Consider the following 24785-nt stretch of genomic DNA (forward strand, 5'->3'; position numbering starts at 1 on the left):
AAACCAACTCTTTCTTTCGTTAAAAAACAATTCTATTAGCGTTTAAGAGACGAAATGGGGCAGACGAACTATAAGCCTCAGCAGCTGCTCGGTTGTAGAAAAGAGTAGAATCATCGCAGGTTTTTGTTTTGTTTTGAGCATAGGGTCACACTGTCGTCCTGGCTGGCCCACAGAGATCCACCTGCAGACTGCGGGGTTAGAGGTGTGGGCCACCAGGCAGGGGTAAGTCACACTTCCACAACACTTCATCTTTTTTTTTTGTTTTGTTTTGTTTTTTTTTTGTTTTTCGAGACAGGGTTTTGGAGCCTGTCCTGGAACTAGCTCTTGTAGACCAGGCTGGTCTCGAACTCACAGAGATCCGCCTGCCTCTGCCTCCCGAGTGCTGGGATTACAGGCGTGCGCCACCACCGCCCGGCTAACATTGTTCATCTTTGATAGAAGTGGGCAGGAACTTAGAGGCAGGAGCTGATGGAGAGGCTATGGAAGGGGGAGCTGCTTATTGGCTTGCTCAGTTTGCTTTCTTATAGCACCACCCACCATAGGCCCTCCCACATGAATCACTAATTAAGCCCACAGCTGGGTTTTATGGAGGTATTTTGAAGGCGTAAGTCACAATGCCACACCAATTTGGGATTATGATTAATAGGGTGATATTTATTTAAAGGGGAAAAACTTACAGATCACTGTCCCAGGCAACAGCCCTCTACGCGACCAGGAGTCTAGTCGCCGGCGGAGCAGGAAGTGAAGAGAGAGAGGAGAGGGAAGTGGCCGCTTTTTTAAAGGGAGAGAGACCACGCCCCAAGGGGCTGGTATCTCAGCGGCGATAGGCTGGAGGAGTGGGAGGACCTCCCGCAACACCTCCCCCTTCTGTTTAAATAAGAGAGTTCTAAACCTACTATGAAATTATATACAATAAGTACAAATATCCTATTCTAACTAGCTTAGGTCTTGTATAATAAATAACTTGGCCAAGTCATGAGAGAAAGTAACTACATTTATATAGTCTTCAACCCCATCAAAGATCTGAGAAGGGAAATAATGTTACCTGGGTAATTAGGAAGTTCAGTAAAACAACTTCCAAAACATGCAACAAATCACAGAGACAACTAGCTACCTAGGCAATCACCCAAAGTCACATTAGCAGCGTTGAAGCAACCAACTTTGGCTAAGGCCTAACATAACTGACACACCATTTTCAAAGGCAAGCAACTTTTCAAAACTATCTTACCCTGTCTTGGCAGGATAAGACAGCCCTGTTTTATCCATTGATGCACGCTCTGTATCTTTGTCAGCGGTTGAGGTATGGGCATTTCTTTGCCCCAAGGCCAGTTCTGCCAAAAGGAAAGGCTCCAGGTGGAGTGTCTTTGGTGCTCAACATTCTCTCGGGAATAGAGTGGTGTTGCCAGGAGCAATTGTGTCTCGCTACCACAAAACTCTGAGTTAGATTAAAGGCCATTTTCTACAGCTCTTTGAAGAAGTTGAAGATTATCTATCTATACTGAGTATAATCTCTATATCTAAAGAACCTGATTAGTCTAATTATAAATGACAAACTTAGATGACTATTAGTCTATATAATTCTCAATATCTATCTAACTTAAAGACTAAGACAATAAACGACTGTGAAACAAATGAGGACAATGACCTCCAAATATAAACAATGTACAAATATACATTGCAGTGGGTAAATATATACCAATACACGAACATTATATAAGTATCTTAATCAGAGGTAGAAATGTACACTGCAATATGGTAAATATATACAATACAATATATGTCAATACATAAAAAATGTTTTAAACAGAGGTAGAAACATGAATGCATACAATAGTCAATACAATTTAACTTTGTATCAATATACAAGAATCTATATCAATATATTTGTCTAACAACAGTAACTCACAATTACAAATCTATTATCCCATCATCCCTCTTTTTTTTTTTTCAAAACGATCCCTGAGCTTATAAAATTCCTCCCCAACCCTCAATCGTATACTAATTATAATCAACCCCTAAATGATGCCCCTAAACCCAAGGGCAAACTTTACTGGGAGAGGGGACGTCGTCCTCTAAAATTACTTCCAGCTGTCATAGGGGCGACGTTCTTTCTGGGGGATCCTGTGAAAGTAAAATGATGGTTAAATTTCAAGATCAATGTCTTTTAAAATTGCCAATAGTCTCTGAGTATTTTGTGCAGGTCTGGCCAAAATGTTGTATAAGATGTGCACCATTTCAGCTAACCAAGTTGGAACTGTCTTGTGCAGCTGGTATCCAAAGCAGGTCTTGTTGTAGCGCTATCAGTATCATGACGTCATATCAACCAGGTGGAGTTGTTGTTATGGGGCCCCATCTTCTTCCTGGAAACTTCAAATGTCACTTCAGGAAAAACTCATTGTTCATTATGAAAAACTTAAGCATTAATCATATAGACATATATATATATATATATATATATATATATATATATATATTCAATGAAAGACATGATAGATATATTCAATGAAAAGTATGATAGATATGAAGAAAAGCAAAGATGTTTTCTAAACTCATATTTCTTTCTGTCCCATATCATGGCTCTTGACATGAGACAGAAACTCCAGAAACTCTGGGTTTTTCTCTTACTAACAGGCTTGGAATTGGAGAAGGACTGAGCCAGAGTCCAACTTCAAAACCAGCTTTATAAATTTAGAAATATGGTTTAATATTACTTACACAACCCTTTCAGTTTTCTTGATATTTCCTATTGGGCAGGTATTTTTCCATCTGTCAGTATCCAAATATCCAGGGTCCCTTGAATTTTTCAAAGATGAGTGTTTTCCTGTGGAGATAAGAACAGAACCCTGCCCCCATTCTATATGTTTTTCTTACCACCTGTATGAATATCATCATTGTGGATGAGTTGTCATTTCTCCTTTCCAAGAGGTTTCTCCTCTTCAAATCGAAACTTTATTAATTTTGATGGTATCCACAATTTTTCTTCTCCTGTGGAAACAAGAGCAAAACCCCTTCCCCAACGTAGCACATCTCCTGGCTTCCACTGAGAGGTCAGCACATCTTTGAAATAAATTGGTTGATTTAGTTCAGCAGACTTTTCCATTATCCAATGTCTTTCTGCTGCTGTCGTTCCTTTCTCATTAGCGTTGAGAAAATTCAAGGTTAATAAAGCATTATGTAATCTATTTCTGGGGGTATTTTCGGTCCCTTTCTGTTTGTTCAGCATATCCTTTATAGTACGATTTGATCTTTCTATAACTGCCTGACCTGTAGGATTATTTGGTATACCTGTAATGTGTTTTATATTATAATAATCAAAAAAGCATTTCATTTTCTTAGATACATATGCTGGACCATTATCTGTCTTTATTTGTGCAGGTATACCCATGATGGCCATAACTTCCAATAAATGTGTGATTACTGAATCAGCCTTTTCTGAGCTCAGGGCAGTAGCCCATTGAAAACCTGAATACGTGTCTATGGTGTGGTGTACATATTTTAATTTACCAAATTCCATAAAGTGGAACACATCCATCTGCCAGATTTCATTTCTCTTAGTGCCCTTTGGGTTACTCCCTGCAGGCAACGGTGTTTGATTATAGAAAGAACAAGTAGGACATCTCTTTATAATGTCCTTAGCTTGTTGCCAAGTAATGGAAAATTCTTTCTTTAGGCCTTTACTATTGACATGATGCTTCTTATGAAATTCTGAGGCCTGCAACACACTTCCAATCAATAATTGATCAATCTCAGCATTGCCTTGGGCTAGAGGACCAGGCAGACCTGTATGGGACCGGATGTGTGTTATGTACATCGGACAAAGCCTGTTCCTGATTATGTCTTGTACCTGGATAAACAATGAAGTCAACTCTGTGTCATCTGGTATAAATTCAGCTGTCTCAATATGCAAGATAACTCTTTCTGCATATTGTGAATCTGTAACTATATTAAGAGGTTCTTTAAAATCCCTTAGCACCATAAGGATGGCATATAATTCTGCCTTCTGGACAGAATTATAAGGGCTTTGTTCCACCTTACTCAATTCATCTGACTTGTAACCTGCTTTCCCTGATTTATTTGCATCAGTATAGAAAGTACGGGCTCCAGTTATTGGAGCATCACGTACAATTCTAGGAAGAATCCAAGAAGTTCTTTTTATGAGGTTAAGTCTACCACTTTTGGGATAGTTGCTATTAATTTCTCCCAAAAAATTAGCACAAGCTCTTTGCCACGGTTGATTGTCTTCCCATAACTTTTTTATTTCTTCAGTAGTAAAAGGCACTATAATTTCTGCTGGGTCTATACCTGCTAGTTGACGAAGTCTCAGCTTACCTTTTATAATTAATTCAGAGACTTTTTCCACATAAGTTTTTAATTTTTTACTTGGTTTATTAGGTATAAATATCCACTCTAAAATAATATCTTCCCTCTGCATTAGAATCCCTGTAGGAGAAATTCTGGAAGGCAATATGACTAGGATGCAGCTAAGATTTGGGTTCACCCTATCCACATGTGCCTCCTGTAATTTTTCCTCAATCATTGTCAGTTCCTTTTCTGCTTCAGCTGTCAGTTCTCTTGGACTATTCAAATCTTTATCACCATCTAAGGTTTTGTTTAAATGAACTATTAGATCAGGTGTTATCCCAACAGCTGGTCGTAGACTGGAAATGTCTCCTAACAATCTTTGGAAGTCATTAAGAGTCTTTAAGCGGTCTCTCCTAATTTGTGCCTTTTGCGTTTTAATTTTCTCTAACCCTATTCTGTAACCTAGGTAATTAATAGAATTTCCTCTTTGAATCTTTTCAGGGGCAATTTGTAATCCCCACCTAGGCAAGACTTTCTTTACTTCTTCAAACATCCTTTCTAAAGTATCTTTATTTGAATCAGATAACAAGATGTCATCCATGTAATGATAAATGATGGACTTGGGGAATTGTTTACGAATTATTTCCAATGGCTTACTTACAAAATATTGGCACAGTGTAGGACTATTGAGCATACCCTGTGGGAGGACAGTCCACTGATATCTCTTATTAGGCTGAGAATTATTATAAGTAGGCACTGTGAAGGCAAATTTTTCTCTATCCTTTTCTTGTAACGGTATAGTGAAAAAACAATCTTTCAAATCAATAACTATAAGAGGCCATCCTTTTGGTAACAGAGAAGGCAAAGGAATTCCAGACTGTAGTGGGCCCATAGGTTGAATTACTTTGTTGACAGCTCTTAGATCTGTCACCATTCTCCATTTACCAGATTTCTTTTTTACAACAAACACAGGAGAATTCCAAGGGCTGGTTGATTCTTCAATATGGTGAGCATCTAGTTGCTCTTGCACCAGCTGTTCCAATGCCTGTAGTTTATCTTCAGCTAGAGGCCACTGTTTGATCCATATTGGCTTCTCAGTTAGCCATTTTAAAGGTAGGGCTGTTGGTACCTCTAAAGGTTTGGTATTTGCTGTATGTTCTTGTACAGCCTGAATGGCTGGTGACCTTTTTCCATAATACCTCATCATATCCTTCCCCGAATTATGAATTCCTGGAAATACAGGAATGTTAATCTGGGTATTCCATTGCTGTAGCAGGTCACGGCCCCATAAATTTATGGCAATATTGGCTATATATGGCCTTAGTCTTCCTATTTGCCCTTCGGGCCCTATGCATTCAACCCATCTTGTGCTTTGTTTTACACGAGATAGGGTTCCAATTCCTAGGAACTGAACATCTACCTCTTGAAGAGGCCAATTCGGATGCCAAGATTCTGGGGTAATGATACTTACATCTGCACCTGTGTCTAATAAGCCTTCAATAAAAGTGCCATTTATACAGACTCTTAGCTTTGGTCTTTGATCATTAATAGAAGTCTGCCAAAATATACGTTTACTCTGTCCTACTGGGTTTTTTGACTCATCCTCCACACGTAATTCATCATTTAGACCAGTATTACTTTTTACAGCAGAAATTGGAGCTTTTAATTTTCTTGGTGAGGCACGTTCTCCACTGTGACTGGGAATGACTGGGCCACTGTTGGCTTGGGGGCCTGCGAGAGGCCCCCCATGGAGTTTCCCGATGATATCGGATTGCCCCGTCTATCTGTTGTTGACCTACATTCGTTGGACCAATGCCTGCCTTTACCACATCTCCTACATATACCTGAAGGCCGAGGTCTCCTATTTTTGTCATTCCCAGAAGAGATATTATTCCTAGAAATTCTTTGCCTGCAATCCCTTTGTAAATGTCCTAATTTACCACAATTAAAACACCTGGCAGTTTGATGTCTCCTCATTGCTTTGGAAATCACTTCTCCTACCCAAGATTCATCATTTTAGCTAAATGTCTCAACATTCATCGTATGCTGAATCCATTCATCCATAGGTGCTGATCTAGACTTTAAAGGCCCAATTATCTTTTTGCATTCTATGTTTGCATTCTCAAAAGCTAGAGATTCAAGAAGTATTCGTCTAGATTCTGGGTCTGTTACCCCTATGTCCAGAGCCTTAATCAATCTTTGCAAAAAGTCAATAAAGGGTTCTCTCTGTCCCTGCCTAATTCTGGTATATAATTCAACCCTTTTTGCTGGATCTTGTATCCTATTCAAAGCATTTAAAGCTGCTTGGTGACATAGACACAGTACTTCATCATCATAAAGAGCTTGGACCTGTGGATCAGCATATTCTCCTGCACCAAGAATTTGATCTTGGGAAACCTCAATACCTTTTGCTCTTCCTTGCTGTTCCATATGTTTGGATTCTTCTCTGAAATAAATTCCAAACATCAAGGAAGGTCCCTTATCTAAAACTGCAGACACTAACTGATGGAAATCATGGGGGATAGCTCTAGCATTAGAAGCCCAAGTCTTTATCATTTCCTTTACATATGCATTGTGCAAGCCAAAATTAACAACAGCTTGCTTAATTTCTTTCAGATCATTCATTGCTATTGGTGTCCATCTAGCTTCTCTGACTCCCTTTGAGCCTTTAGAAGTTGACGCTTTGTCAGAATCAAGTATAGGGTATGTCGCTAGAACCCTGGGTAAGCCAGTTCTAATAGCTGGTGGAGGCATTGTATCCTGTCCTTGTGCCTCCTTACTCTGTTCACCAGCTGCAATAATTTCTCCAATCTTTTCAAATCTTTTTATCATTGTCTCTCTTAAATTCTGAATCTCTTGACCTGTATATATTTCCAGTGATTTCACTGAGGTATCAATTTTTTGGTCCCCATTCTGCACCTGTGATTCCAAAGCTTTAATTTTTTCCTTCAAAGATAACATGTCCTCCTTAGACTTTTCTTGTATATCATGTAGATTCCCATCTTGGAGGTACATTCTGTCTGTTACCTTATCAAAACTTTGTGATAAACTCTGAAGGTCAAATTCAATAGCCTGAACCCTTTCAGGTAACTTTCTAATACCCTTGGATATGGAATCAATTTTGTCTGTCATAGTATCCACTTGTTCAGATAACCTCTGATTTTCAATAATTTTAATCCTGTCAATTAGTTGTTCATTATTAGTTCGTAAAGATTCTATCATTCTTAGGAGTGCCATATTCTTCCTTAATGATAGAATATGGAAAAGAAAACTGAAGCCTAGTAACAAGCAAATTAAGGTATTCCCATAATCATATAGACCTTGTATGATGTAATTCATTGTATTAGTAAATACAAAATTACTAATCCATTGTATTAGTGAAAACAAAGCAGTAAAATTTGCGTTAGAAACGAAAATTGCCATATTACCTATTGTCCAGCAGGTGGCGCTGTTGCAGAATCGCGATGAAAACATGGTCCTGTTTCAGTGCCTTAGTAGATGTTAAAAACTGGAAAACGCAAGTTTCTCAACAAAGTAAATGTAATTAAATCAATTCCAGAGATGGAACCAGAAACCCAGAATCCAGGGGTAGAGAAGAGCAATCTGGAAGCTGCTTATGCCTCCACGTGACAGAGTCACCCTGAGGGGTTGCAGCTTTCAGCAACCGCGTGCTCTGGTTCGTGCCACTTTAAGAGCTGTGCTTGCAAGGGAGATTTAAAAACAACTCAGAAAAGAGCAAACCACGGGAGGCCAAGGCCGCCGCTGCAAGGCACAGGCAGCGGCTGAGGAAGCAAGGGCTCCCGCCAAGCCGAACTTGCGGCCGCCAAGCCGAACTTGCGGCCGCCAAGCCGAACTTCCGGCCGCCAAGCCGAACTCGCGGCTGCGAGCCGGGAGAGGTTCTAAAACCAAACGTTGGGTGCCAAAATGAAGGCGTAAGTCACAAACAATGCCACACCAATTTGGGATTATGATTAATAGGGTGATATTTATTTAAAGGGGAAAAACTTACAGATCACTGTCCCAGGCAACAGCCCTCTACGCGACCAGGAGTCTAGTCGCCGGCGGAGCAGGAAGTGAAGAGAGAGAGGAGAGGGAAGTGGCCGCTTTTTTAAAGGGAGAGAGACCACGCCCCAAGGGGCTGGTATCTCAGCGGCGATAAGCTGGAGGAGTGGGAGGACCTCCCGCAACACCGTATTTATGGCAGATTATTACTGTGACTCCAGTTCCAGGGGAAATTAGACTTTTCTGAACTCCAAGGGCACTAGGCATGCTTATGGTCTTACACATAACAGGCAAAATACACACAAACAAATTTAGAGTTTGACTCTCCAGGACCCATGTGGTAGAGAGAGACAAGCAACTCCCACACCTCTGACCTCCACTAGAATGTGGTATGCATGCCCAACCACCCCCCCACACACCCCACCCCACCCCCCGCCACACACACAGGACCTGGGGGTGTATCCCAAAGGTAGATTTTCCCTGGCTTGAATGTGGCCCTGGGTATGATCTCCAGCATCAACAAAAGCAATGCTGGGTCTTAAACCAGGCACGGTGAAGCACACCTTGGGAGGTTGAGGCAAGGAGATGACAAATTCGCTGGCACACACACACACACACAGGAGGCAGAGACAGCCTGGTCTACAAAGGGAGTTCTGAACTGGCTCCACAGCTACTGGGAAACCCTGTCTCAAAAAAATCAGGGCAACGAAATCACAGGTTCAAGGTCAATCTGATCCACATAATGAGAACTTGTCTTAAAAGCTATTTTAAGGGTTAAAGTAGCTCAGTGGAAGAGCGCATGTCACTAGAGGCCATGGGTTCCGTTCCCTAGCACCACACAAATACAGTGGAGCTGTATATGTAGTTATCACTCGGGAGTTAGAGACAAGGTCAACCTCAGCTATATAGTGAGATTGAGGACAGCCTGGGCTACAACATAAGACCCTGTATCAAGAAAGGAAAATACAATTTATCGTATTATTCACAGGCTATCTTAATGAGAAAACCAGTCAACACTCTTCATAATGAAAATATTTTTAAAAAATAAATACCTCTGAGTGGATCATTCACCTCTTCTGCCCTCAGAGAAGTGGTTGGCAGCACCATGGGAAGGGTGCTGTAGGTTCCCTGAGCCTCCTTTCTGAACACTTAAATTGGGATAGATTTGACTCTCCCTGAAGAGATATGTAACTCTAATCCAAGAAGGGATGGTTGACGGGGACTTGTTACTTTCCTACTCTACTGCTCTGCTAAGACACCATGACTAAGGCAACTTATAGAGGCTTATATCGGGTAAGTCCATGACCGTCGTGGTGAAGGAACAGAACAAACTCCATTTTGAGAAAGAATATTTTATACAGGACCTAACTAGGGGGTGAGTGCAGCCCAGCAAAATCATAAGCAATCATAAACTGGACCAAAGTGACCCAACCAGGGTATCCAAACAACATCTGCTTGCTTCGAAGGTCCTTTTAGGTATCTGACTAACGGCTGTTTTTAAATTTCTGTCTGCTGACAATCACTGTTTTGAAAGTCCCCTCTACCCCCACTAACGAAATCAAAAGTTGTATACTTGTATCCAAAATAACAACACACAAACTGTATTCTTTTAAACACTGCTTGGCCCTTTATATCTAGCCTCTTCTCGGCTAACTCTCGCACCTAGACTAGCCCATTTCTAATAATGTGTGTAGCACCCCAAGGTGCGCTTACCGGGAAGATTCTAGCCTACGTCCATCCTGGGTCGGAGCTTCATCGCGTCTGCCCCAGAGAGGAGAGCTATCGAGTCTGAGCTCACTTCCTCTTCCTCCCAGCATTCTGTTCGGTTTACTCCACCCACCTATGTTCTAACCTATCAGGGCCAAGCAGTTTCTTTATTAATTAACCAATGACCTTCCTCCATCACCTCCTAATCCTTCCCAAGCATTTCTACAAACTAGGGGAGCAAGCATTCAAATATACGAGCCTATGGGAACCATTCCCATTCAAACCACCACAGGGACGCACACATTGTTTAAAAGCTCTCAACCTAGAAAGAGAAGCTTCACAGCAGCCCACACTTGGACCAGCTTCGGCAGGGGGGGGGTCAGGTTCCAAAGAGGAGGTGAGGAGGTGGGAGAGGGGGCACAGAGAGATGGACACAATCTGAGGGTGAATTGGAATGGCTGCCTGAAGCCTTTAATTGAGAAAAGGTTACCCCTGTATACTGCATAGTTGCATATAGGATTAAACTGGAGACAGGGGGCCTGTGAGCTGGGGTGTAGCTTGAGACCTGGAGTTGAAGCTGGCCTTGAACTTGACAGTAGGCATCAGTTATGCATTAATGAAAGGATCACAAGTTCCTCTTGCCAGAGATAAGAATGACTGCTTTTTCAAGTAGGAACTTTCCTCAGGCTAGATTACAGTTTCTCAGTCTTACTATATGGGCCTGTACCCCTCATAACTCTCCTAAAAGGGAAGGTCCTGATGTCTTACTCTTTTCTCATTATACCACACAATTCTGATTCCTCTGTATTTATTAACTGAACTTTTGCCTTTAATGGCCTCAGGCTCTGGATCTGAACTGTAGGCATTTCATCCTTGCGATCAGGTGCACCTAGTAAATCTCTAATGCTCCTGTTCTTGGTATAATTAGCAGGGCACGATGGAATTTCTGGTTCCATCGTAGCAGGGATTTCTTTTTCCCCAAAGAATTATTTTGTTTAGAGGGGAGGCCATTGTTATGAATACATGGTGAAGTGGGAGGGGCCTTTAGCAGGTCCCGTGGCAGATGAAAGACAAATAGGCCAAGCAGACAGAGCATGAGTTTATTGAGAGAAGGGCAAAGGGAAGGGAAGAGAGAGAGGAAGGGAGGGAAGGTGAAAGGGAGATGGGGGAGTGAGAGAGAGAGAGGGAGGGAGGGGCAGAGACCTACTTGCCTCTTTAGAGCAACAGGAAGAGAACAGGAGTAGGGGAGACTTGTCTCTTAAAAGGACCTTTGCACCTGCTTAGAGTCAGGGTACTACCTGCCATGCATACGGGGTGCCCACTCTGTCTCTGCCAGGTCCCCAAGGGGCTGGGCCAGGTTTGTGTTTGCCTGGATGCTAACAACCATTGTACATATTTTTATCCCACACAAAATTTCCCAAAGGGAAAGGCATTAATATTGAAAGCCATTAAAAATGAAAGTAAAAGGCGCTGGTCACATGTGATCTCCACCGTCGACATGCTAGAGCTTTGTCATGACATGCTTGTCATGACAGCAACGGTCACCAAGTGCTCCGTGCCACCACGTGTCCTGCAGAGTTCTGTCACATGTACTGGGTCATTTCACCTGTATGACAGCCCTGTGTTGTGGCTACTTGAGTTCTAGATTGAGGAAGCAGGCTAGAGGAGGTTCGGCGGTTTTCCTACATGGCCAAAAGCTATCACATAGCATCCTAGGGTGGTTTGAAATGGTATCCGAACACACAAACTGCCCCCCTGGGCCTGTGTTATGCATTGCCTCGGCAAAGCCCTCATGCTGAAGGAGGCCAGGTAGCCATGCTCCACCTAGACCTTCTGCAGACTGCCTTCTTCTGTACTGAAAAAGTCCACTTAGCTGCCCCCTTCTTCCCAGTGGATAAACGGCATTGTTGTGTCTGCTTCGTCATGGTGGAGACTGTCCTGGTCACTGCCTTAGCTCAGCAGGATAAGCCTTTTCTATATACCAAGGCCTAATCCCCCGGTGAGGGTTAATCTATGTCAGCTAGGCTGCGTACCTAGGAGCTACACCTCCAGATGTATCTGCGAAGGTGTTAGGGTTCACTGAGTGGAGAAGACAGGCCATGAACCCATGAATCCACGCAATCCATGTAGCATGCTACAGTACATGGGTAGCACCCTCTCCATGTTCTGGATTCCCAGACCAAATCCGAAAAAGAAGGAAGCTGAGCATTTCTCTTTCTAGGCTTCCTTGAATGGATTCAACACAACCAGCCAGTTCACACTCCCACCATGGTTTTCCTGCCATGGTTGACTATGTCCTCTCAAAATAAACCCCAAGATAGCTGCTTTGTCACAACCTTAAAAAAAAAAAGAAAAGAAAAAGAAGAAGAAGGAATTAATACAACTTCACGTAAGACACAGAATATATTCTCAGATTTAAACAAACCATACTGGGAAGCAGCTGTCAGGCTGAAAGCCACCGTTTGATTGGATTGCCCATTTTCAGGAGCTCTTGAGACCATTGGCCCAGAGTAGTCAGCAAGAGCATGAATATGGGACACTGACTGACCTGGTTGAGTTCAGTGCAGTTGGCTCTACTGGTTCACAGATAACTCCTCCCTCCCACAGTCAGCCGATCTCTGGTCCTGTTGTATTTTTTTTGGCAGCTTGTTCACACACAGGGCAGTTGGAAATAGGCCAGATGCTGTAGGCTGTTTCTGCATCCTGTATCTCACTGGGTGATGGGGCTCACTGGACCACTGGGTGCAGAATTCCCTGGGGAAGGCCATTGGAGCCCCTTTACTAGGAGGATTTCCAGTTCCTGTGCTACAGGCTGGGTCTTGATGACTCTGACTGGTACAGCCTTCGTCACTGGCATTGGTGGCCTGGGTTTGGAAGAAAAGAGAGAAAGTTAGGGTCATGCCTTCTTATGAATTGTGCAAAGAAAAGTCCCCACTTGTCTGGAGAACCATGGGCTAGTTTTCTAAAGAATTCATCAGCTCTGGGCAGTGGTGACTCACACCTTTAATCTCAGTTCCCCAGGAGGCAGAGACAGGGGGATCTTTGTGAGTTCGAGACCAACCTGGTCTACAGAGTGAGTTCCAGGACAACCAGGGCTACACAGAGAAACCCTGTCTCAAAATAAACAAACAAGCAAACAAACAACAACAAAAACTTATTGGCTACTCCAGCCTCACAGGGGTCTTGTTCAGAAGGTTGAGGTGGAAAGACCTGGTAAGTACAATAGTTTGAGACCAGCCTGGGAATAATCGCAGAATCTGGACCCAAAAGAGAGACTTCAGATTCCCATTCAGCTCCCATCCTGCAGACAAGGTGGTTCGTGCTTTTCAAAGTCAAACCTCCAAGAAAATAAAGAGTTCTGCCCTCTTACCCAGCATCTGGGTGTAACTGTACTTTTTTTTCTTTTTGAAGCTAGGTCTTCTGTAGCCCAGGTTGCCTCTCTATATAGCCAAGGATGACCTTAAACTTTTGATCCTCCTGCCTCCACTTTTTTGTTTGTTTGTTTGTTTTCCGAGACAGGATTTCTCTGTGTAGCCCTGGCAGTCATGGAATTCAGTTCCCTCTGTAGACCAGGCTGGCCTCGAACTCACAGAGATCCACCTGCCTCTGCCTCCCGAGTGCTGGGATTAAAGGTGTGTGCCACCTGATCATTGGTTAAAGAGAAAAATCACAGTGCAGGACAGACAGTAATCTACCTCATAAAGGCATTGTTTATTTTTTGTATTCTACTTATTTATCTTGAGACAAGATCTTACTATGGAGCCCTAGATTACCTGGAACTCACTCTGTAGACCAGGCTGACCTCGAACTCACAGAGATCCCCTACCTCCGCTTTCAGAGTGCTGGGACCAAAGGTACACACCACCACACCCAGCAGTTCAGTTTTCTTTTCAGACAGGGACTCACTCTGCACACAACCTTGTCTGGCCTGGAGCTCCCTAAGTAGATTAAATGAGCCTCGGACTTGGTGCAGTCCTCCAGACTGCCCGGTGCATTCTGGGATTACAAGCATGCACCTTCCCACCAGACCCTCGGTTCTCTCCATTCACATCCCCGAACCCCAGCGTGGCATCCTCATCTGCTGCAGATGTGGAGTCATGGTCTCCATCTAGATGTTCAGCACCTCCCCTGCAGCCCTCAGGAGACCAAAGTGCTCTCCCTGACCTGCAGGCTCCTTCACTTACCTATAGGGCAGGTGGGAAGCTTGAGCTGCAGGCAGGAGGCAGGGCCGGCCTCTTCTGATGGTAGACCGTGAACCTTGCCAGGGAAGGGGTTGCTAGAGTGTTGCCAGAGGAAGCTGGAGCTGTTCCATCCCCGGGCTGGTTGACAAGCTGCAGACAGAGGGCCAGGAGGTACCCGTGCTGCAGAGACTCCCGGTGTAGACATGGTCACTCAAATACCCAGGTTCTGAGGTTTGGGGTCTGGTTTTTGTATTTTGACATGAGAGATTGCTTTGAGATGGGGGGCTGGCATTGATTTGTTTTGGTGTTCCCAATGTATTTTTAATTAGTTTTTCAAGAATTTTATATGACATGACTTGAGTATATTCACACACACACACACACACACACACTTTATTTTTGAGACAGTGTCCCATGTGACTCTGGCTAGCCTCGAATTCTAGACTAGCCAAGGGTGGCCTTGAACCTGAACCTTCTGCCTCCACCTCCACAGTGTTATCAACACTTTTATCTAACACTGCCTTTGGAAGAAGTTACCTGCCTCCCAGTAATTACAAAAGAAAAGAGATATGGGGCAGGAGAGATGACTCAATGGTTAAGAGCACTGACTGCTCTTCCAGAGGTCCTGAGTTCAATTCCCAGCAAACACACGGTGGCTCACAGCCATCTGTAATGAGATCTGGTGCCCTCTTCTGGCATGCAAGCATACAGGGAAGGAATGTTGTATACATAATAAATAAATATATCTTTAAAAAACAAACAACAACAAAAACCTCAAAAGAGAGAAAACGGGAGGGAAGGAGGGGGAGTCACTCATTAGGAAGCTGGGGATGTTAGCTGTTGCTCAGTAATAGAACACTGGCCTAGCCACCTAGGACTTTGGATCCAGTTTCCAGCATTGAGGCAGGGGTGGGGACTTTTGTTGAGCAGGACATCTGAAGACAGCAGTGTGCTGACCCTTGGTGTGAGTTCTCACTGATGTCTAGTAACAATGGCGATAATATGTATCTCCCTAGGAACCAGGGAAATTTATGAATTGCTCTAGTCTTCATTTAGAAGACTTCATTTGGAAGTCCTGGGTTTTTGTCAGTGGCAAGATGACTCAGTGGGTGAAAGTGCCTTCTGCCAAGCCTGAGGGCCTGAGCTCTGCCCTCGGGACTCGGGTGGCAGGAAAAGACCAATGGCCCCCTGTTGTTGTTCTCTGACTTCCACACACCCACTGTGGCATGCATGCACACACACACACACACACACACACACACACACACACACACACACACACACAGTAAATAAATAACAAAAAAACATAACAGCAAGCAAAGGAAAGAAACCATCCTCGTGTTACCCAGCTAGAGAAAAGGAAGGCCTCGGGGAGATTATGGAGGGGTCCTTTGGAGGGGTGCAGAAATGACAGACGACTGTATGCAGGTGCTGGGACCCAGGGTAAACCGTGTGCACCTCCCGTGTGCCCGCTTTCTGCGCCTTTTCCCACGGGACATTGCTGTGCTTGGATTTCTCATTTCCTGTTTCGTGAGTTTTCCCCTTATAATAAATAGAATATAATTGTGTTATCCTTAGCTAGCCTGGTTATTTCAACAAGGTGCCCCATACACGGGACCACATGTGTCTTTTATAGGACTGGGACTCAAAAAAGTGGGGTCTCCTGAGAACAGCACAGTGCCAGGAAACCCAGACAGGTGTGGGGGCCAAAAGAGGGAAACACTATGTGGGCTACACTTACCTTCATATTACTGGGGTACAGGACTGGACTCATCTTGGGACTGAGGGAGGGAGGAACAGGATGGCAAGGGAGAGAGAGAGAGTGTGTGTGTTAGAGTCAGCTCTAGCCTTCTAGTCCTGCTCGTTAGCTTGCTGCAGACTTCCCATTCCAGAGCCACCAGGGAAGGAGTCCTCGCCCTAAGCCCTGCACAGTGCTTCAAAGGACTCAGGAAGTGACTAGGAATGTTTCCACAATGCCCCATTGTGAATACGTGTTAAGAGAGAGGGCTGGAGTCTACCCAGCCAACGGCACCCAGACCTCCAGGGTGAGAGCAACAGTGCAGTAAAAATCACTAGGGAGATGGGGTTGGAGAAGTGGCTCAGTGGTTAAGAGCACTAACAGCTCTTCCAGCGGACCTGGGTTCAATTCCCAACACCCACATGGCAGCTCACAACTGTCTGTAACTCCAGTTCCAGGGGACCCGACACCCTTACACAGACATATATGCAGGCAAAACACTAATGTTCATAAAATAAAAATAAAATAAAATTGAGATGGAAATCACTAGGGATACACTAGCTACATAATCTCCCACTAAGGGCAAAGGAAAGTCCAGAATGGTCTACATCCAGATGGTAGGGCCCAGCGCTCCAGTGGATTGAGGAACGGAAGAATCATACTTACTGCCCAAGTTGGCACTTAGGTCCCTTGGGGCAGAAGCCGGTGAAGTAGTTGAGACACATGACTTGATGAACATGGCGGTATTTACACAGGGGACCTAGTAGACAGAGAACAAACAGCAAGAGAGCCTTCCTTCCCAAGGAGGGAGTAAACATGAAATAGTTCATGAGGAAGAACATGGGCTGCGGTAGGCTTTCCACTGGGAAGAGGGTGCATAAGCCTTCCTGCCATGGATGTCCCTGAAGCCAGGAGACAGACAGGGGTAGAAACCTTGCCTCTGGGAAGGGCTGGGCATGTGGTTCAGTGGTAAAGCAGGAGTAGATCATGTTACCCAGGGTTCTATCCCTTTCTTTACCTTCCCCCAGCACAAAAAAAGGCGAGAGCATGCTGGAGCCATCTTTCCCCCATCACACTGGAAGTCATGTGATCATAAGTCCCAGGACCCACAGGCACCCTACCTTCTATGCTTGGCTGGGAGCAGGGCAAAGGGTAGAACTTAAGTGGCCTTCAGCATGTGCCTAGCCTGCTAGGCTTCTCAGCCAAGGTCCCACATCCACCCATTGAGAAGGATAGGCTGTGAATCCCCCAGCACTCCCTGGGAAGCCCCATGCCCTACACCAGCCTGAATTCCCCAGTGTCTCAGGAGATTTCTCCACTGACGTGCAAGCCTCGGACAAATTCAGAAAGGCTTTCCACTGGGGCCTGTAGATGGCACAATTCCTGGTGGGGAGTATTCCTCCTTGCCTGCTGAGTATCCCCGTCTGGGCAACCCTCGTCCCTCACTGCATCCCATCCCTGTCTGCCGAGCTCTCACCATCCTTGCAGAACCCTTGGTTGTACCAAGGGCAGTCCTGGGGCTTGGGAGTTGGCTGCACGTGGAGGAAGAAGCAGTCTTTGTTGCTGCAGTTACCTGAAAAACCCGTCGCGCTCTGTATATAAGCAGGTCCATGCTTTTGACCACTTCTGCATCCCCACCTGGTTTACCGGGGTCCTCCCTCCCATAGGATCCACTGGCCCGTCTTCTGTTTGTCCATCATCTTCGGAAGACCTCTTCCACTCGAAGAGGAAGTTCCCCTCCACTATTCCCAGAGCCCAAGGAGGGGTAGGGGTGTTTTGGAGGGAATACCATGGACAGAGCAGAGCTTCTGGTTGGACCCAGTGGGGCCCCTTTCAGAGGACCCACCCCTTAGCTGTGAGCCTAGGCCGTGCTGTCTATGCAGTAAACCAAGTCTTATTCTACTGCATTCTCACAAGGAGACAGCTTTCTGGGCATAGGCTGCCTGCATTCTGTGGCTTTTAGGTTTCCCTTAGGCAGATCTGAAGGAGAGAGATTATGGCCCATTCTGTTGATTTTCCCTGGAGAACCTGTGAACGTTTCTGCTCTCACCCTCCCTAAAACCCTACGACTGTGCGCTTTGGAGCAAAGAGGAACTTCATACGGTCTGCCAGAGAGTTAGCTTAAACACAGGGCTCTTCTCCAAGACGATGCTTCACCTGAGGAAGAGGTCTCTTGATTCCTAAGCGTTTGTCGTTCCTTCCCAGCCCTTCCATTTCACAAATGCAAATGCCAGCCTTCAGGGAGAAGCAAGTACCTCATCTGTTCGCCCTCACACCAAAAGCATTTAGTGACACATCCTTAGCCAACTTGGTAGAGTGCTGTCCCCTGGGTTTAAGCCTCTTTAGGACTCAAAACGACCTCAAGCATGGAGCTGGTGAACGCTTGAGCCACTGCATGTTGCTATACCCTCTCCTTGCCAGCAGGTGGCAGCAACACTCCAGCCTCCACTCTCCTTTGTAACTGCACATACTCCTTTCCAGCGTTGGCCATCCTGTCTCTAAATGTTCTTTCCGGCTCCCAAGCCTCAACACAAGTGAGTGAGTGAGTGTATGAGTGCGTGTGTGTGTGCATGCATGCGAGTTTCTTAGGCTTAGTTACAGACCATGAACAAGGCATTACTGACCCCAAAACAGTGTCATTCCGGCAAAGTACTGGCCCACCGCGAGGACAGCTTCACAGTGTTGCATCAAGCCCCTTCCGGTCAGTCTACTTCTCGTGTTTTCTCTGCAGCACTTGCTGATCCAGCAGGGGTTTTGGGGTTTTTTTTTTTTTTTGGTTTGTTTGGGTTTGTTTTGTTTTGTTTTTTTAAGACAGGGTTTCTCTGTGTAGCCCTGGTTGCCCTGGAATTCACTCTTGTAGACCAGAATGGTTTTGAACTCACAGAAATCCACCTGCCTCTGCCTCCTAAGCGATGGGTTTAGAGGAATGTGCCACCATTTAAAGGAATGCCGGGTGTTGTTTTTTGTTTGTTTGTTTTTGTTTTTTAAATAGAGACACTGCTGAAGGCCATAGTAGCACATTTCTCTAAGCCCAGGGCTTAGGAGGCAGAGGCAGACAAATCTTTTGAGTTTGAGGCCATCCTAGTCTACAAAGTGAGATTCAGGCCAGCCTAGTCTACATAGTGAGTTTCAGGTCAGCCAGGGCTACATAATGAGACCCTGTATCAAAGTGGAGGCGGCATGACAAGGAAGAATGAAGAATGATACACACACGTACATACATACATGATTTTTAAAAGACAACCTATGTAGCTCAGGCAGTCTTTGAATTTTAACCCTCCTTCCTCAACCTCCAAAATACTAGGGTAAAAAGCAGAAAAGCATGCACCATATATACATATACATACACACACACACACACACACACACACACACACACACACACACACACATATATATACATATATATAAACCAGTCTTGCTATGTCATTCTGGCTGGCCTGAAATTCTACAAAATAGACCAGGCTGGCCTCAGACTCACAGAGATTGGCCTGTTTCTCTCTGCCCCTGGAGTTCTGGAATTAAAAGCATGTACCACCACATCTAGCATATAATTATATAATTATTTGTGTAATGCTAGAGACCTTCACTCACTGTTAAGAGCAAAACCTTGGACTGGAGAGATGGCTCAGTGGTTAAGAACACTGACTACTCTTCCAGAGGTCCTGAGTTCAATTCCCAGCCACCACATGGTGGCGCACAACCATCTGTAATGAGATCTGGCGCCCTCTTCTGGCATGTAGGGATACATGCAGGCAGAACACATCTTTTTAAAAAAAAAAAAGCAAAACCTTGGTTTACATATAATCATGAGTTTACACATCTGTCCTAAATTACTTGTAGGGAAATATGGTCCAGTACCACATCTGATCACCAAAACAAGAAACCCTGGGCTGAGAGAGTAAAAGGACATTTCTAAGTGAATGTCCTGGCTTCAGGGACCTGTCTCCAGATAAACTTTGTCCTTCTATTTTGGATAGATATTCTGGCAGCCCTCATGAACTGCCACAGGACTCGGCTCTCTGGAGCAGGCAGTCTGGAATGCTGGACTAGAAGAATGGGATGAACTTTCCCTGCCTGCCCCCTCCCCATCCCCAGAGAGACTGTGCCAGCTTCAGGGTAGCCAGGACCCTTTCCATCAGCACTGATGGAACTAGCTACCTGCAAGGCGTGTGGCCCTGAAGTCTCCTGAATGAGGGGTGGGCCCACAGATCCAGCAGGCTCCCTTCCTCCCACTCTTCTCCCCTTCCCTCCTCCAACCCCTCAGTTTAGAAACCAGTGGACTAGATAATCCCAGCCACACTGGAACTAATCAAACACCAAGATGTAGACTTGACACTGGGAAGGTAAACATTTATGGGCTCCATCTTTTGGTGAGTTTGGAAAGGTGGCTGTGGCTGCCCTAAATAGCTCCTGGGATGACCAAGGACTTGAGGCCCCAAGGGAGTCTGGAGCAGACCTGACCACACAAGATAATTTTAGGGACCAGACTTCTGAACTTCGTGGCTTTATATACACAGTGACCTTCTCTTTCCATCAAGCAATGCAGGCTTTCCACTTTGGGAGGTAAGATGACATTTTCATCTAAAATAAGTTAGAAATAGCAGGAGAACAGGAAGAAGCCGGGGGCAGGGGGAGTCTCCTGGGTTCTGGTGACCATTCTGAGTGCAGCTACCAAATGCATCTCATGTGAGAAGGCCTGACTGGTCCCGTAGGACTGAGAGGTGGGTCATTCAGGGCTGTTCCTGACCGTCTCTGGGTGTGGGTTAGCCATGCCTGAAGTGGAAAACAACATTATTTTCCCTTGGAGCTGACTGCCGTGCTGAGACTAACCCATGGCAGATTTGGGTCTGCAGCCTTTATTTATTTTTATTTTTTATTTAAAGGTTTGTTTCTTTTTATTTTATGTGTATGGGTGTTTTTGCCTGCCTGCATGTGTGTATATGAAGCATGTGTGTTCCTGGAACCTGAGAGCACCAGAAGAGGGTATCAGATGCCCTGGAACTGGAGTTCTAGGAGACTATGAGCCGCTGTGTGGATTCTGGGAACCAAATCCAGGTCCTCTGGAAATGCTGAAGTGCTTTTAATCACCAAACCACCTCCCCAGCCCCTACTGGCTGGCCTGAAGTTTACGATGATGACTTTAAATCCAGAGATCTGCCTGCCTCTGCCTCCTGGGATGAAAGGTATACCCCACCACAACTGACCTTTTGGTTTGTTGTTTGGTTGTTGTTGCTTTTGGACAAAGTCTCGTGCAGTCCAGGCTACCCTTGAACTTCTCTGTATCTGAGACTGGCCATGAATTCCTGATTTTCCTGCCTCAGCCTCCCTAGTGCTGAGACTACAGGTGTGTTGCACCGGGCCCAGCCTTGGTTCAATTTTCTTAGGGTTCAGAGAAGCAGGAAGCTTGGGCTCAGACAGACAAGGCTGGTCTTTCGGGCCTCTTCGACCCTTACCCATCACCCCCACAGACCAGGCAGGGCATTACCGAACTTTGAGTGGAAGTAGCACACCGGCATCCTGGTGACGTCATACTGGTGTAGAAATTTACAGCTATCAGCCTTTCGGCAGAGCCCTCGAAGCCAGTGTTTGCACACCACCATCTTCTTGCCCTTCTCATGTCGAAGCGGGCACAGCATCCCTGCAGAACACAGCACCTGCTGTAGGCCTCACCTGACCTGCCTGGAGGAGCTCCCCAGGGCCTATGACACCGCCACTGGCCACCTCTGTCATCTGTGTCCATCACCTGGACACAACCTCGGAAGGGCTGGGACAGGGGTCAGAGTACCACACTGGGCAAGAGGCTCTCTTAAGAGTCAGTGGGCTTCTCTCCCAGAGTCAGAAGACCCCAAGAACCTCCAGGATGCCCCGCCGCCCCTGTAAGAGAGCAGTCGCCTCACCCCACAACCATAGACAGCTCAGCTTTTGGCATACCATAAGGGCTTGTTGAGTTCATGACTTTTGCAGCGGGGGAAATGTTTTGGATTGGTTTCTTGTTTTTCTTTGTATGTGTTTGTGTGTGTGCCTGAGTGTATGTGTGCACATTGTGTGTGCAGGAGCCCTCAGAGGTCAGAAGAGGTATGTGATCCCCTAGAACCGCAATATAGGCTGTTGTCAGCTGCCGGGTGGTTGCTGGGAACTGCAGCAGGGTCCTCTGCTAGAGAAGCAAATGCTTTTACCTGCTGAATCATCTCTCTTATGTTTTGAAACAGGGTCTCATGTAGCCCAGGCTGGGCTCAAATTACTATGTTGCCAAGAACGACCTTGGATTTCTGGTCCTTCTGCCCCCAATTCTTGAGTGCTGAGATTACAGGCATGCTCAGTGTATGCATGCATGCTAGGGATCACAGGCCTAACATATGTTAGGCTACCCACGGAGCACCTGCTCAGCATGCATTCATGACTTCAAATGTTAAGAACAATGCAGCCGCCGGGTGGTGGCGCACACCTTTAATCCCAGCACTTGGGAGGCAGAGACAGGCAGATCTCTGTGAGTTCGAGGCCAGCCTAAAGAATGAGTTCTAGAACAGGCTCCAAAGCTAGAGAAACAATGTCTCAAAAAAACAAAACAAAACAAAAAAAACTAAAGAAGAACATAGCTATGAAATAGGTGATTCTTATAATGGGCAAGCACTAGAAAAGTTAGGTCTGACCACCTCGGTGTCTTTATTCAGGAGATACTGCCAGCAGAAGGGAGGGTTGTGGCTAAACAGGACCTGTGTCATGCCTGACCGGAGTGCCCTCTAGTGCCTCTTCCCCCTTCCCCATGCACATCCCTAGTGCTATGACCTTCCTCAATAGCAACTTGCTATCTTTGCAAGAAAGAAGCCATCTCTTTGAGTCCAATGACTCCTCGGAGACTCTGTCTGGAATAGACCTGGAAGGTTCCAGTTGCCCAGAGCCCTGAATGATCAGTGAGCTCCTTTCCCTTCGCATCCAACCATCTGAAAGTGAACAAACAGGCTCGGGGTCCTCCTTGCCTGACCTCCTACCTCCTGGATTTTAGGAACAGAAGAATAAGGGTTCCCCAGGCATGCTCCTAAAGAGCCTCTCCATCTGGATCTATAGGTAGGCTTTGGGGAGGAATGGGAAACCCAGCCATTAAGGGTAAGGTATTTTGGCAACTGTATGTCTCTATTGGAGGAACCTCAAAGTGACACACAATTCAGAAGAGAAGGCCAGAGGCCTGGGAGTAGTCAGCCTACTTCAAGGGGAGGGATTTGAGAGGGAGATCCTTAAACAGCAGTAGCCAGCACTCCAGAGGCTCCCTAAGGGCACTCACTAGTTTCCATGTTGATTCAAGGTGGGGAGGCCTGGTTGGGAAGAGGATGGGTTAGAGTAAGGCAGACAGAAGCCTGAGAACACAGCCAAAAAGCCTGCACAGCACTACCTCCATCAAGAAGGGAGTTTGGGGCTGGAGAGATAGCTGATAGAGTGGTTAAGAACACTGGCTGCTCTTCCAAAGGCCCTGAGTTTGGTTTCCAGCACCCACGGCAGGCTGCTCACAAACACCTGTAACTATAGTTCCAGACAGATCTAACATCTCTGGTTTCCAAGGACACACGTGTTTATGTTTGTATAACCACACACAGGTATGAATAATTAAAGAAAAATTTTTTAAGGAAGGGAATGGGGTAGCCCCAGTCCAAATGCCAGGGGGTGGGCCACCTCCAGGCCACTGCTCTCCTCAGGAGGCTGAATCCTGTCCTACCCCAGGTGCAAATCTCACACTCTCTCTAGGCCCTGGCTGAACACAGCAAGGCCCATGCAGCCATTCCTGTTCCTGCCCAGCCTAAACCGGCCTCACTCACCTTTCTCACAGAGCCCTTTAGCGAAGAAGTTGCATACAGCTGAGCTGGACTCTGGAGAAGAGAACAGAGGAGAAGGTAGCTTCCCCAGAGCTGAGCACCCCGCCAAGGCACCTCAAGTTCCTCTTCAGCAAGTTCCACCAAAGCCTCCTACGGGCTTGGATCTGTGTGAGCCCCCCAAGTATTCTTCCTGGCTACCACATTTGGGTTCTTGCTTTCCGGTGTTGTTCGCTTGGTTCTTTGTTTATGACACAAGATCTGATTCTGCGGTCCAGGCTGGCCTGGAACTCATAGCAATCCTCCTGTCTCGGCCTTGTGCTGGCTACAGTTTCTACCATCCGAAGCAGCTTTCATTTGTCCCCTCTTGTGGCAATTATTAGTCAAAGGTACCCTCTTCCTAAGCCCTTTTCCCCCACCCCACCCAGCTTTCTGGAGCCAGCTTCTAAATTCCACTTAAACTCAGGAAATCTCTGAGACGGGAGGTGCAAGTGTTTGGGGGCAGCCAGGAAGCCCTGAAGGCCAGGGAGAAGTTCGGAAATCTGTCTATCCTGGACCGTGAACCACCCAGAAGCCCTACGGGACAGACAGAAGGAAGTCAGGGAAGACAGCTTCAAGGACAGCAGGTGAACCAGGCCATTGCCACTCACTGTCCATGCCCTGGAAAGGCAGGAGCCCAGTCCCCTTCTGCAATTCCACATCCTGCTCGAAGGCGAACGTGAACCCTTCCAGCCCCGCGATGATCTCCTCCATCTTAAGTCTCTCACTGGGATCGCTCCAAGTTGCTAGAGCCCCTACAGGTGGTCCCTATATAATCCATCAACACTTAAGGGGCCAGACCCTAGCTGGTGCTTGCCCCTAGCCTCTCCCCCAGGTCACCTCTTCATTCAGGGGGCTAGTGGCTAGGTGACTGCATATGACTCTTTAACTGGGTTGACAGCTGTCTCAGCCCTCCTACCCAAGCAGGTGCAAGCACCCCAGGGCCCGACGCCCCCACACTGTTCCCACAATCCCCATCCTCAGGTGGGGAGGGATTGGCAGACTCACACC

General features: G+C 45.9%; 1 protein-coding gene across 1 annotated transcript; it reads right to left on the minus strand.

Annotated features, from left to right (window-relative positions):
- Positions 1–14195: 14195 nt before the first annotated feature.
- Positions 14196–24488, minus strand: Cpsf4l (cleavage and polyadenylation specific factor 4 like). Its single transcript, XM_075990340.1, has 7 exons — positions 24386–24488; positions 23742–23792; positions 21419–21571; positions 17408–17503; positions 16597–16690; positions 15928–15973; positions 14196–14342 (listed from the first exon to the last, which is right to left on the minus strand). Exons 1-7 carry the CDS (start codon positions 24486–24488, stop codon positions 14196–14198), a joined length of 690 nt encoding a protein of 229 aa, XP_075846455.1.
- Positions 24489–24785: the final 297 nt, after the last annotated feature.

This window comes from Microtus pennsylvanicus, chromosome 11 (genome assembly GCF_037038515.1).
Source record: "Microtus pennsylvanicus isolate mMicPen1 chromosome 11, mMicPen1.hap1, whole genome shotgun sequence".
NCBI classification, from domain to species: domain Eukaryota; kingdom Metazoa; phylum Chordata; class Mammalia; order Rodentia; family Cricetidae; genus Microtus; species Microtus pennsylvanicus.

Excerpts from the sequence above, each read along its gene's own strand:
- Cpsf4l (XM_075990340.1), bottom strand. The coding sequence starts at position 24,488 with ATGGAGGAGATCATCGCGGGGCTGGAAGGGTTCACGTTCGCCTTCGAG. Across the intron at positions 21,572-23,741 it reads TAAAGGGCTCTGTGAGAAAG|GGATGCTGTGCCCGCTTCGA; the intron begins GTGAGTGAGGCC and ends TGTGTTCTGCAG. Across the intron at positions 16,691-17,407 it reads CCAAGGGTTCTGCAAGGATG|GTCCCCTGTGTAAATACCGC; the intron begins GTGAGAGCTCGG and ends TCTGTCTACTAG.